Raw genomic sequence first — 16470 nt, forward strand, 5'->3', positions numbered from 1 at the left:
TATTTTAGCGATTGTCATTTCGTTTCATTCAAATTATCTTTATTTAAAAATGACATACAACATAAATTAACTTCTGTCATTCCTCGCTTCTGACGTCATGATTCCGACATGGCCGCGGCGACTAATCAGAAGACTAATCTTAAAAAAAAGAAATAGTTAAAAGATGAAAAGGAGGACTATATCACAAGATACTGAATAAGTTGCTGTGCAATCAATTCATCAAAAGGAAACATGGAAATTATTGTCATTACATATTTAGAGAGAGTGAATTTTTAATTAAAGCGTAAGATTTGACATATGTAAGGTAGAGATGTAATGTTAGATTTGTTTATATATTAACATTGAAAAGGTCTTAATGTAAGGACGAAACGTTAAATATTATATTACAAGACATTAAATATTAGCAATTAAGAATTAGCGGTGGCTCTTAGCTCTTTTTACCTCTTACTATTGTTTAATTTAATTGTGCCTAATTATTAATCTTTATATCTAAACATTTATAAATTAGCTTAAAAAGCATTATTTATAATATATACGAGACTTTCAGAACGAAAGATGATTAAATTGATAATCTAATCTAATCTAATTGATAATCTAATCTAACATATATTATATTCGGACAAAGTCTAAATATTATAATTTATCTTATTATTATTACTAAGTAGCATGATATAAATTTTGCAAACTTATAACTTCAAACTTATAATTGTTTTCGTGTTGTATTTGAAGTATCAGGGACAATTCGTGCAAGTCAGGCACAATTCGTGCTACAGTATTGTGGAAATGATGGCTGATGGATCGTGCTATTAACGAGCTCTATTAGTGCGCGACAATGGCGGCTGCACGTATAACATGTATTTATAATCGAAATCTCAAGAATCAGTCATGAGATCACATATTTTAATTATTATTTGTAAGTGCATCCTTTATGTTTTCATTATTCTAACAATATATTAAAATGATACAAATATTTTGGGAATCAAAGAACGCTTTTATTTATAATATAACCTGTGATTTCATTTTTTATTTTTAGATCATTTTCATGTCATTTTTATCAGTAATTTTTAAATGACAAATAAAGTTATAATGACATCCTTGTGATATCATTGTGATTTTTTGTGTTCTACTTGAGTTAATAGATTTTAATTTCACTTATGGACTTACTCTACCCTATTACATCTTCAGCTATAATACAGTTTAGATATATCAGTTGTGACACTGAGCATCGGGCGTCTTCGATGTAAGAGAGACAAAATCACGTGACCATTTTGAGAACTGTACACGCGTTCACATTTAAATATTTTAGCTTAATTACAACACTGATTAATATGAATGTTTTTAAATAGACGTATATAATACAATGTATCACATAAATTATTTCATCTTTGTTTAATATTGCAAACAATAAGGATAAAATTGAGTAAGTTGTTTTAAGCTATGTCATCTATGTTTCTTGCTGGAAAATCGTATGATAAATGAAATTATAAAATAAATACATATGGATGTATTATTATTGATATATATGCGTGCGTACGCACGTGTGTATATATACATATAAAACAAGATTACAGGTATATTTTTAAATGAAAATTTACTTATTACTTTATTTAATAATCATAATAATCGCTGTTCTAGAAAAAATAAATAATATAGAAGACACACGAATATAAGTTCACTTAATTTTAACGATAACTTTAAATTAGATAATATTAATAACGAATGGTTAGTCAATCTTAGTAATTTTGAAACACCAAAAAATGTTAAAGCAGTATTGCAACTAGGACAAAAATTTAACTTACTTAATAATACTATTAACAATGAGAAAATAATCAGAAAATTTATAAAACACATTAAAACTAACATTAATAAATTAGATATTAACATTAAAAATTCTATAAGGAATGACTCAATTCAAATTCTAAATAAAATTAAATATAATAATTAAATATAATATAATAATCATAAAATCATACAGAGAACATTACATTAAAAGAAGGAATAAAGACAGTAAAACAATTTATGTGTGAACATCCGAATACTTTAATTATACGAGCAGATAAAGTAATTCGTAATGAACTGACTGTAATGAACTCAATGAGTTATAATAAGAAAATGCATAAAAATCTATCTGACAATAACACATATATAAACATTAACAAAGATCCCATAAATATAATGACAAAGCAAACACATACACTGTTGATTAGATGGAAGAAAAAAAGGATACGTAAATCAGAATACGTACAAGAAATTAAATGTTTCGGTACAGTACAATGCCGAAATCCTATGGGATGCCAAAGATTCACAAAGAAGGGAATCTACTAAGAATAGTTGTTGCATTAATAGTCCTCAATATCCCCACTTTTTTAAAAGAAATTATTGATAAAAGTATAAAAAAAGAATTCGGTTAATACGTAAAAGTAAAAATAGTTTTGATCTAGTCAATAATTTAAATGGTATGGCTTTGGAATCAAATTACAAATTAATCTCCTTCGACATTACATCGACGTACACTAACATTCCCATAGAGTTAGTCACAAAAAAATTGCATTGAAAAAAGAAGGAGATGCATATCACAAAAAACAATTTCCAAATTCCAAAAAAAGAATTTCTTAATGCTATTTCCTTTCCTTGATTATCAATTCAACGTATTTCAAATTTGATAATAAATTTTTTAAACAAATCTTTGATATGTCCATAAGGTCTTCACTGTCACCAGTCTTAGCGAATTTAGTAATTTAAGATTTGGAAGAGAAAATCTTTTCTAATATTAATATTAACATTCCAATTTACTATCGTTATGATGATATTTTATTAGCAATTCCGAATAATCAGATTAATGAGATATTAGATAGATTCAATTCTTACCATGATAGATTGAGATTTATAGTAGAGCATGGTGATGACAAATCTATAAATTTCCTCGATGTTAAAGTAATATTAAAAGATGATTGTATAATATAAAATTTGACATATATAAAAAACCCACGAACTCAGGAAGATATTTAAGTTACAAATCGAATGCAACACAAAAGAAGAGTACTAATCGATCAGCTTGATAGAATTCTGTTTCACATCCGAAATATCACAAAAAAAATATTGAATCCATGATAAATATTCTGTTAATTAATGATTATCCTCTTAATTTTTTCTACAATCAATCAAAGACTTAAAAAATTGGCAAGTAGAAAGAATATATATATATATATATATGATAATAAATATTGATAACAACGATGATTCCATCGATCATGATAGAAAAAAATGTTTCACTATACCATATATAAACACAATCTCGACCTAATAAACACAATCTAATCTAATCAATTTAAGGTAGCGGAAAAAAAATTTTTAAATAGCTTATAAACGTATAAATAATTTAAATCGTTTCATAAAATTAAGTAAGGATAGATTAGAAAAAAATGGAACAATGTGATGTGGTACAAAATATATATATATATGCTATCTGGATTGCGACTCCTCTTATGTTGGTCAAATAAAAAGGAAAGTAAAAACGCGAATTAAAACGAATATAAAAAAAAATCAAAAGATTTCCTGATCGTTTTATTATAGTATCAGATCGAATGTGGTCACAAAATAAATTGGGATAACGTTCAGGTGTTAGACATAGAACCATGTTTTCATAAAAGAATCACTTCAGAAATGATATTTATCAAAAAATAAATCGATAGTCTTAACATGCAGAATGATATGGAAAAATTATCAGAAACATACTGTCCTGTGCTGAACATAATTCCTCCTACATAAATCCTATTTACCTTCTCCTTCGATATATGTTAGGTATATATAGCTGTGTATCATGATAAGAATTTAATAAAATATTGTGACGAGTATTTTATTAAAATCATTCACTCTCGATAGCTTTCCAGTTGATTGTAACACAGATACTGAATTTTTATATTTTATAATCAATTCAAATTCAAAATACGATTTAAAGACATTTAATTATCAATAGTCAAAGAATATTGTAATCACTAGAATCTGGAAATTTTTTGCATTCAATGTAACAACTGAATAAGGACATTTAGACTACCTGAATTTTTAATAAAAAGACGAGTGCTTTTGGATATAATAACTTTTATCCTTTCAGACTAATGTCAATAACTTGCTGATCAAGAATAAAAAACTATTGAATAACGATCTGTTTGATGTTACAAGTAGACATGTCATAAGACAATACACATAGACAAATTGTTGTTGGTGCGTATTAATATTTTGTAATTATTATATAATGAAGATGGCCTAATGTAAAGCCGAAACGTTTATGTATTTAATTATGTGGAATTATAATAGATCATAATGTATTGTAATCAAATATAATTAATCGCTAACGATATCTGGCTTTCGTGATGTATGCTCTTTATCTTTCCGTTTTTAATATAGAAGAATTAAAATAATATAGAATTAGATAATAGAATAAAAAGTTCTTAAAAGTAAAATTAAAAAAATTAAATTAAAATAAGAAACAAAGTAAAGTAATATCCATTATTTAACATATTTATAATATTAATATACCGTAATCATCATATCATTCTGTGTTTATTTTTCAAATATTTTTACTTTTACTATTATGTTCATATTATATAATATATATAATCATTAAAATACATAATAAATAAATAAATATAGAAAAAAAATAAGTATGAGTATTAGTAAATAATAATAAAAATGATCAAATAAATATTGTAGTAAAATGAAATATTCAATTACATATCACAATGATCAAAAATTAAAATGATTAATGTATAATTATAAATTTACTTTTTATTATAAAAAATAAATGTAATTTTAAGTACTACTTAAGTACAACAATTAATAGATATTAATTATTATTATTAATATTATAATTAGATCAGGTTTAAAATTTTACAATCTCAGAAACAACTGGAAAAGAAACTGTAAAAGTGTATATTTTGCATCCAATGATGGATTTTGACTTGGTTTATTTCTTCAAGTTAACACCTACAAAAATGAAGAAATTAATAGTCTTATAATTTAATATTTATGCAAATGATTTATTTTAAATAATTGTAGTTTAAATAATTTTTGTAAAGTATATAGAAGAAGATACGTGCAATACATAACATTGTAAGGAAACATATATTTGAATAAAGTGACTTATAAAGCTTTTAGAGCTAACAAAAGAACAAGCAAATCAAATAATTTTTTCATTAGAATTATCCATAAATTTTATCAAGCGCAACGAAGAAACAAGAATAATAAGAGCTCATGACGTAAAATTATACATTTTCTACGATTGCAATTTAAAACGCGTACGTACTCTAGTGTAAAGTTTTATCATGTAATTTTGTGGAAAGTTTTGGCAGAATAAAATTAACTTGTTCAAAAAGTCGAACAAATTTATTAATGATAGATTTCTGTAAAATGTATTCTTCGACATTTTTTCAAATAAGTCTTTATATATGCAATAAAATTATTCGGCATACATAAGCTATCAAATAATTTTTCGTCTGTGGAATTATGTGCTTTAAAAAAATTATAGTATGATGTTCATAGTCTTTGGCATAATTTATGTCGCATGAGTGTGTCTTTAAACATTTTTGGATGACATAACCACAAATGTAACGAAATGTGTTTTATTTGCTGATATCCATTTCACGAAAATCATCATATAAATCAATAGATTCGTTTTCGTTTATGTCTTCAGTATAAGTTTTGTTGTATGCAGCAAAATTTACTGTTACTGATAACATCTCGTTGTCTCTCTCGCAATTTCCCGTTTTAGATGCATAGAAATTTATAGAGAAAATTTTCTTAAAAGAATAATTGAACTGAATCGATGTTAAACATATTACCATTCATATATCTGATTTTACCAAAGAAATTCTCTACAAAATCTTGGTTGAAATGACGCATAAATAAATATTTAATTTCAGGAGCAGTAATATGCAAGTAATCCCACATCTTTAGAAGAGAATTTATATTTTGGCATCAATATTTAAATACTTTAATTTTATTAGAAATATCTACTTCTTTTCTTGTAAATACTGTTAAATGATTGAGATATTCTTTTATTTCCAAAAGAAATTCAATTTGATAATACTCACCAGTGAAAGCTTGTCTATATTTTACAGCAATAGAAGTATTGATGAATTATATATGTATATCGAATAAATCATTCATTTTTCGAATAAAGTCTACTGTAACAAGAGTATTCTGAAATAAAACAAGATAGTATTAATTTTTTTAGACTTGCAACTACTGTGGCATTTAAAACTTGTGTTGCATATCGAACTTTCATCTTTTTAAAATTATTAGGAGTGACATGACAATCTGTAAATTTAGGAACTAATCTAATTTCGTTATTTTTATCTATTTTATAAAATTGTTCGACAAACATTCACAAGATAAATGCACCATTATAATTAATGTTATTCTTGTAAAAATTATTTCAGACAGCTTTTATAGCATATGGTGAATCAATAAAACATGCAATCTGTTGTTTTTGAACAATAAAGAATGGAGAATCGATGGTAATCTCCAATGCTTTTGCTGTTGCCATGAAATTTTCATCCATATCATTATATGATTATAAATGCAATTACTTTAAATCCAACTTCATGTAATTTTTCTATTTTAATTATATTTAGTTTGTTAGCAGGAAAAGTAGAATTAAGAAAAAAATATGACGATTTCCAAATATTGTATAGTCCTTTCAATATTAATACAGCAACATTACATGCAGAAGATCTTGATTTTTCCTCCCTCAAATCTTCAAAATCAATATCCTATAACCTCTAACATCCTATAATTTCATCTCGACTTACATCGTATTGTAAATTTGGTTTTAACGAGGCTTTATCTATGCATAATATGCAATATTTATCTAGAGAATTTGAATTGATTAGTTTTGTTTTTAAAAATTTTAAAATAAAAGCATTTAATCTTGGACGAATATAGAAATTTTCAATCGTTGGATGATTCTTGGACTTGATAAGACAATTGTTGTTTCAAAAGATTATAGGTTTTGAATCCACTAAAATATAAACTTAAACAAAATTTTTTAAATTCTGAGTATTTCCTACTCTTTGGAAACTTATGACTACCTGTACTTGTGTCTTAACGAATGTTGCAATGGCTGATGACATGAATAACGGTTATACTACAATATTTTTCTATAGAATACTGCTTTACACTTTTTTTTAATATTATTTTTCTGTCTCTTCAATTGTTCTTTTATTTTATGTAATTTCTTCTGTAAAAAATGTATTTTATTTTTTAGTTTTAGTTTCCGTGGCGAATTAGTTGTAAATTTTGCATTTGTTTATGTTTCTTCATCCTGCTTATATTCTATTTGCATTTGGAACTGTTTTTGTTCTTATAATTGTCCTTGTGATACTGTGTCTTCTCGTTTATCATATTCCATTGAGTACGTTGATATATTCATCTTTTTCATTAATAATTTGATTAATTAAACATTTAAAAAAATAGTTATTACAATAATATAATATATATTCTTCCACAGGTATTTTCTATACAAAAATTATGCGTTTCGTGGACATTTCCCCCGTGTCCAAATCCATTCTTGGAATGTCAACGTTTCGTGAACCTTGCAGTCCACTTCATCAGAGCGAGAAATAACTTGATATTGAATTGTTCTTTCGGGCTTTCCTTTTATATTACGCTACTTATTGGAGTAGTGAGGAGAAAGAAGAGAATTGTGGGGGGGGGGAGGTAGGGGAAATTGGTCAGTCTTCAATAACCGGGAGAATAAATATGATTTTCTGTATTTTATTTATGTTGTAGCCATTATCTCTATTTAGATTGTTAGAGTGTTTTTGTATCTCTATGGCTTCTCTATATTTCCTTAGAAAGTATGATGTAATGTTGCTTATACTACCAAAAGTATACAAACCAAACATTCCCCTCAGATTGTCAGCGCCATACACTTCCTGACATACTTAAAAGATCCGACTATGTTCCACAGCTTGTAAGTTTCAACGTAGAATCCCTTTTCATACAAGTCTCAATAAAAAACACATTAAACATAATAAAGGCCTCCCATGAAGTCCCCTCTGGCCTCATTCCGCTAATAGAGCACTGCTTAATAACCTTATTTCTCTTATAATAATTTTATGAACAAACTTCAATGGGTTCTCCTATAATCGCCAACATCTTTATGGAGCATTTTGAAAAAGAGACTCTCAGAAAAACATTCAAAAAACCAGAAGTTTGGTTTCGTTATGTAGACGACACATTCGTGATATGAAGACATAGTAAAACTGAACTCCGTAAATTTCTTATTTTCCTCAACAATCAATATCCAAATATCCACTATAGAGGAAAACGGAAAATTCCCCTTCCTAGATATTCTTGTCTAAGAAAGCTGACAGTACCTTAAGCCATCAAGTGTATAGAAAACCAACACATACAGATAGATACCTACATGCCGAATCGCATCATCACCCAGCACAAAAATAGTCTGCAATCAACTTGTACATAGAGCTTTCACTATCTCTACAACAAAAACATCTACAGAATTCAACCATTTAAAACTAGCCAGAAAAACGGACATGACAAAAAAGACATAATCAAAACAACCGATAACCATGCAAACAACGGTCTTTGACACACACAATCAGACGAAAGGATCCATTCTTTTACATGTCAAAGGAACAACAGATCGAATTAGCAGGATATTAAACAAACACATCCGAATATCTGAACTATCTTTAAATCAAAAGATAGGATCAAAAAAATAGAACAAATTTTAAGAAATCCGAAAGATCAAAAATTTCCACTGAGCTCTGCAGGAATATATAAAATACCTTGTTCTTCTGGGCAAGTATACATTGGAGAAACCGGGAGAATGGTCGATCTATGGATAAAAGAACACCAACATGATGTCAAGCTAAAATACGACACGCAGTTAGCATTATCGGAACACATCGAAACAGGACATCAAATATTGTTTGATAAAACGACCACAATAGCCAACATTGCATCACATGCTTTATACATACCAAGAAAGTATAGAGAAGCCATAGAGACACAAAAACACCCTAACAATCTAAATAGAGATAATGCTACAACATAAATAAAATATAGAAAATCATTCTCCCGATTATTGAAGACTGATCAATTTCCTCCATCTCTTCTCCCCCTCCTCCCCCCACAATTTTCTTCTTTCCCATCACTCCAACAAATAGCGTAATATAATACATATAAAAGAAACGGTCCAGAAGAACAGCTCAGTATCAAGCTGTTCCTCGCTCTGATGAAGTGGATTATAAGTTTCACGAAACATTGGCATTCCAAGAATGGACATGGAAGAAAAACCTGCGAAATGCATAATCTTTGAATATAGTTATTATCTTTGATCACGTATATTACAAAGTATAAGTAATGCATCATAAAATTTTTACTTACTATTACTTGAAAATAATATCTCAGTATCAGATTTTAAGGATAAATCATTAAAATTATGATCTGTTAATGATATTGGAATTGCATGTGGCTGTAGATTATTTAAAAACATGGAATCTTGAAAATGATTGGCACAAATACGATAGTTTTTGTGCAAATTATCTATTGAGGTTTCAATGATACAATTACAATTTGTTAATCATACTTGAGCTCTAAAAGATATAAATATATAAATATAAATTAATTACAAAAATCTTTGAAAAATTAATTATAAAAGTTTAGTGTTAATAAACAATTCATTCGTTTCCTTTACCTTTCTGAAAAAGAAAAAAACTAAACCCAGATATCCATTCAGAAATATTGTTATAATTTTTCATTGCACAAGAGTATCCATCTCTTTTCTTCAGTAATGTTCTACTACAAGAACGTTTTATGTACCACTTTCACAATAATAATAATACAAGAATGATAATACAAGAATTAGACAAGAATGAATTTAGAAGAGGGTCCTCATTCTCGATTTGATGTTGATCGACCAACCATTTCTAACTGAGTCGGAAAATCATCTTACTTCCTATAGCCTCTATTATTACTGTTTGTTGTAGATGACACTTTAAAATTACAATATTATCAATATTAGCATTATCTAACCTAAGGTGTATCGTATGGAGGTTGTCAAATCTCTCTGTCTCTCTCTTTCTCTCCCCCCCCCCTCTCTTTCTCTCTCTCTCTGATCAAAGGAAGGAAGAGAATGAGTGAAATGTATACGCGCGCGTACGCGAGAGAGAAGGGGGGAAGAGGGAGGGAAAGAGGAGAAGAAAGAGGAAGAAGGGAGAAGAATATAAAGTCAAACTAATCAGATTAGTAAATAAATTTTAAATCCTACAATTTTTATATAAAAACTTTATATAAAAACTTTTCTTTCAGGAATGCTTGTTTTTCGAGATACTTTAATTCGGACTTTAATTTCGGACTTTTTGTATACTGTATATATTTATACAATGGATTATACACATTATTACGTATATATGTGTACATAACATTATATACTTTACTTTGATTATATATGACAAATTTTTTACTAGGAAAAAGATGTGCGGTTTGCAAAATTGGATGCCATGTTTACTGTTTAGTATCGTGTATACTGTAAGACAGAGCCTTTCAAGTCGGGCACCACCCTTAAGGGTCGAATGACGGACAAGTCTGATTTGACTTTGGAAACCTCACGTGGTAGGACCAGTTGAAGCTCTGGATTTAGAGTTTAACTTCAGATAATATAATCTCCATCTTCTTATGTGGTTATGTATTCATATGTGAATACTAATATGATTCCTGTCGAGAGCGAATGAGACAGTGAGAGAGAACGAGAGCCTGACGTTCTCGCTCTGGTCGCTGTACAAGCGATCGAAGATGCTTTCTCAGTGATCTTGGCCGCTCAGTGTATATCAGTATAAGGGCATTTGAGGTAACACACAAGTTTTAATAAATTTTAATAATCTTATACCTTTCCCATTAATGTATAATAGTAAAATTGATTTCAAAACGCGATTATTTATGAGATATTAATTATTGAAAACCCTGTTAGGATTTCTTTTTTATATTACTAGGAAGGCTCGTACAGAGCCGAATTTTGCAAATTAATTCTTGAAAATTTTTAAAAATAAAATTATGTACATCTTAATTGTACTATAGTACATTCGAGTGAGATATCAGAGCAAATTTTTATGCTTTTTATTTACAAAAAAAATAGCTCTGTACGAGCCTTTAGAAGCTTTTTCTGATTATCACAATTAAAACGCGATTCATTCAGTATTTTTAGCTGTAATTTCGGTATAAAAAATTCATCTTCGACTAGAAGTCTCCTGTTGATCCTTAATCTCTTTGCCTCTCATCCGCTCGTGCTTATTCCTCATGGGTCCAATGTTTCTCTTTTATTCGTGGCTGTGCCACAGTATATACAATAGTGCAACTCTCCTGATTTGATGTTTTCCAAAATGGAGTGTGCAAGCGCGAAATAAGTAAATTGCCCAGTAACGTTATTTAAATTTCTATCTCACTTCTTCCTTTTTCTGTTCTCTCTTTCAGGGCTATTTAAATACTGTCTCTCTTTAACGATTTAAGTACGTTGTTCCAGTTGGATTGCTTTCGTTTTAGCTAGAAAATCTGCGTTTTGTGTGATGCAATTCTAATAATTTATTAAAACGCAAGCGATCTTCTAACAGAAAAACAAGTATCGTGTGCTACAGTCGTTAATTAAAATCTTTTTATAGTATAATATTTGTATTATACGACATTTATATAATTTTATATCTTATTTTTGTATTTATTTTTTTTTATTCTACAGTACATTACAATTATAAATCTATTTCTTTTAGTTTTATTACATTTAGATTAAATTTTGATGCACAAATAACTTAGAGAGAAAGAGAGAGAGAGAGAGAGAGGAGGGAGGGGGGGGGGATAAAGAGCAACTGAGAAAGAATTCAGATGGCGCTACTGGGAAACTTACTTATTTCGCGCATGCATACTCTTATTTTAGGAAACACTAACATCAAAGATGGCGACAGAGAGAGCACATTAGAGCATGCTGAAACATACGACGCGAACAAATCTATAGATACATATACCGAGAAAGACAAAAACAAAAGAAGCCATATTATGACTTATTTTATTTTCGTCTGGGATCTCTATTAATCCTAAGAGTTATATATTTGCATACTTTACGACGGCTCTAAACGTGTGTGGCGGGAAGATTGAAAGATAGCATGGAGGGGGTAAAATTGAGAGAAGTCTGCTTACCGTGAAATCTTGGGGGGAACACAACCATTTGGAAGGCTCTGCTGTAAGTGTTTATTGTTTAGTATCGTGTATACTGTGTAAGATAACGAAGTAAATTCCTATGTTTGACATATGTCAAATGATATTAATAATGACAACGATAGTGCGAAATCAATGCTTCTTTTAAATATTGCCATCTGTTATCAAAAATATGAAAAGGAAAACACATTCCAAGGAGCGATGACGTATTTTAATATGTCAAAATTTGACATATCTTTATGTCACAATTTCTTATAGAGGAATGAAAACACTTGTATTATGCAATTGGAATATAAGCTATCGATTAGACTTATCCAAAATTAGATTCATTTCAGGTGTTATTGAGATTTGATAATCTCGGATACTGGCAAGTCACCGGCTCGTGTAAAGAGACCCAGGCGGTCTCGCGCTGCCCTTAGCGCGAGACATTATTGTGTCTTTTTTAAATTTAAATTTTTTAAAAATTTTCAGTATATTCATATTTTTATATATTAAACATAAATTTGTTCTTATTATATTTAATAGTTGTTTTTGTTGAAAATTCAAATCTATTTGCCTATTAGAACACGTTACAAAATTTTGATCTTCGTTATAAATTTGTTAAAAAATTGATGATGAAAAAAAAGAATGTATTTACTAATTAGAGATGTGCGATTTTGAATAAATACCGTGATTTTTTTCTTGAATGGCAATGCAATATATAACTGGCTTTTTAATCGCGAAATCGCATGATTTGAAATTACGCCTGCGATTTATATTATGTGCTTCTTTAAATGCTTTAAGTCATTCAAATAATTCAACTAACGTACAGTAAAAAATATAATTTTCTATTTCGAAAAGGACTTTTTTTTTGAAAGCGTATTTATTAGGAGTTTTTAATACTCTTACATAGAAAAATATGCTTTCGTATTTGTTGAGTTCTAAAAATTAATATTATTTAACTATTATTGCTCTGAATTTGTAATGCGACAAAAATGGGCAATTAAAATTAGGAGACATGGCATTGTCTCGATATATAGTATACACAGTATATAAAAATTGTGATATAATATATTGCGTTCACTGCAATGCACAATTTTGAAAATCGCACATCCTTATTATTAGCATTATTTGTAAATAAATGAGTTTATTTTTCAAATTTTAAACAATTAACATTTTTGGTAAATATTTACATAAAATCTTCAAAAATCAATGAAAAGTCAATGTTTATCTGAATATATTTTATGAATAATTTTTTAGTAAATAATGAATGATGGCTAAAACTTTTTGATTGTTATTCAGGATCATAACTTTGATATATATTATATATATCATAACTTTGATATATGATTATGATCCTGAGTAACAATCAAAAAGTCTTAGACATCAATCGTTGTTTAAAAAATTTTTCATAAAAAATATGATCACACGAATATTTTTTTTATAATATACAGTAAATATATTTTATATATTTTGAATGGAGAGGACTAGCTTCTCATCAATTATAATCCTGAGTGATCTTCAATAGATTTCAATCGTTGCTGTTTATTAAAACATTATTAAGAACTATTTTACATTTCCTTCCCTGCTAACGTATGATTTTCCACGAAGCAAAGGTCTATCTCTTTTTATGCTTACTGCACAATGAGCGACTCTCATATTCAATGAGAGCTATTTTATATCATTACATCAGAAAAAAACAGAGTTTTCATTGCATATTGCTTATCACTTATTGCTCATCGCGTTCCCCAATGTGCAATAAGCATTACACGGCATAACGACTTTCTAGACAAAGATATGGACCTCGCTTCGCGCGGAAAGTCGTATATTCCCAGGAAGGAATGTGGTATGGATATTGCTTCGCATAGAAAGTCAGATGACCATAGGCAGAAGAAAGTGGAGTTGACTTTACTTCGCGTGAAAAGTCATTACGTAAGGAAGGGAGGGTGTGCAATAGTTCATAACATTGTAGCAAAAATAAGAAAACGTTATTTCTTAAATTTTTTTGTTAATACTTTTTGATGAATAATGAGTGATAGCTAAAACTTGTGTTGGAAGTCACTCAGGATCATAATTTTGATAACATATGTTAAGGTTTTTGACTTTTGAAGGAGTTGATTTAATGTAAATATTTACCACATTTTTTATTCTTTTTACAATTCTTTAAAAATATATTAATATATTTAAATAAATTTTATGAAAAATAACATTTAAACATTGAAATTATGATTTAAAGTTAATACTTATTTAATTTATTTATTCGATTTTATGGATAGAGTTCCAAAAAGAACCCCTCGGTTTTTTTATCGATTAATTTATTATTGTATTTTGATGTCCTGATAATGAAAATTATGGATAAGGTCATTTTCAAAATCAAATATTTAAAAAACGATTTTTTTCATGTGGAAAGTCGTCCTCTTAAACAGAGGAGGAGTGGGAGTCGCTTCATGTGGAAATCGTGCGCCTCTAAGCATCCTTATCACTCGACAGCACGTAATAGTAAGCATGCTACTGGAGTAATAAGACGCTTAGCTAGATTACGCGGCAAATGACTTGTCAAAATATTCTTGATAATTTTCATGATTGTATTTGTCATCATCAATAATCAGCACACCAAAATACAGTATACTAATCGACAATAAAATCGTTCACCTTTCGGAACTCCATCCGATTTTATTTATTCATTATTAGATTGTTTTTATTGTTGTATTCTTTTTCAGAAATTTGTTTACTTTAAATATACAGTGACAAGTTTAATTTGAGTCCCTTGCTGCAATCACTGACTTACTAACATGATTTAATTGAATTTAAATTTGATTATTGTACATCATATAATATTTCATAAGAAATTGTTGGTTTACTCTAAAATTAATGATAGAAAAAATATAATATTTTATTTGTGTAAAATTTTAAAATTTTATTTGAATAATTATTATGTTTAAATACAATTTTATTGTAAAAATTAATTGTTCAAATATTTTTTGTTTAAACATCAAAAAGTTTTAATTTTTTATTATCTAAATACTAAAAAAGTTTTGATATTTTATTTTTTGATAATTTAATTTAATTTAAAAAATGTAATCAACATTTCTTTTTTTATGTTGATAATAATTATCACTAAATATTGAGACAAATCTTTTCTAAAATAAAAATAATGTATAAGTTTATAATATGTTGTAATTTCGTATAGTTTTATTCAAATCGTTTAATTTTTAATTTTAATATTTGTTTATAGGTACCTCCGCAAATTTCAGTGACAGATGTTCTTGGAGGACAAGTGACGTTAATAAGTTGCTCGCCTTCTCCGTCTCCATCGCCGGATTCACTCGAAGATACATTACCTCATTACAACACTCTTCCGAGTTTTATTATTTCAGAGCCGTGCGATCCTTCGAGACCTAGTATAACACGCGGTATCGGTAGGCCACACAATACGATACCTACCGAAGTCGAAGTTCCTTTATCTGATGAGTCAAGCAGATTAAATTCCGAAACTATATTAGGTCGTGTTAAACAAATAATAGATGCAAGAGCGCCACCAAAAGGTTTTATATTTTCAAGAGAGGAAGTGAAAGGTAGTGGACTTAGTTTAGAATATCCAGGTGGTGTACAAATTGAACTTAGGGTATTTGAATCGGAAGAAAGAGAAACGAAAGGAATAAAAATGCGTAGGATTAGTGGGGACCAATTGCAATATAGTCAACTTTGTCAGCAATTGATTTCATGTATTACTGTTTGACGACAACCAGCATATAATATATGTTTTTTCATACATTACGTTACATTCCTAGTGTATCATACACTATTCATTACAGTATTGCATATACTGCATATACACAAATGGTATTTTGAAATTACCATTCTTTATATATAATAACATTACTGTGTTATTATATTTGTGTAACATTTAATGTATTATACGGTTTTTAGTGTTTGTTTCAAGAGATACATACCATCTACTTATACAAAAATTTATGAAATTGTAAATAAAGAAATCTTAGTTATATATTCATATCTTTTCTGAAACTTTAAAATGTTTTTTTTACGCACACGCACGCGCGCGCGCGCGCGCACACACACACACACGCACACGCACGCACACGCACGCACGCACGCACGCGCGCGCGCACACACACACACACACACACACACACACACACACACACACACACACACACACACGAGTNTCGTCTACAGACTCACCTCCGTTACCCTTACCTTTTGCCCCGAGAGGATAAGCTACAATAAACTAAAATATCTTAGAAC

The 16470-nt window shown here is 28.6% G+C and overlaps 1 protein-coding gene across 1 annotated transcript in view; it reads left to right on the plus strand.

Annotated features, from left to right (window-relative positions):
* Positions 1-16210, plus strand: part of LOC105622165 (serine/threonine-protein kinase SIK3-like) — a 223143-nt gene extending 206933 nt beyond the window's left edge. Inside the window, exon 13 of the mRNA XM_012203598.1 lies at positions 15440-16210. Within this exon, the coding sequence (XP_012058988.1) occupies positions 15440-15943 (504 nt within the window). The 3' untranslated portion in view covers positions 15944-16210. The remainder of the gene's footprint in view (positions 1-15439) is intronic.
* The last annotated feature ends 260 nt before the right edge of the window (positions 16211-16470 follow it).

The sequence above is a fragment of the Atta cephalotes genome (assembly GCF_000143395.1).
Source record: "Atta cephalotes unplaced genomic scaffold scaffold00002, whole genome shotgun sequence".
Taxonomy (NCBI): Eukaryota; Metazoa; Arthropoda; class Insecta; order Hymenoptera; family Formicidae; genus Atta; species Atta cephalotes.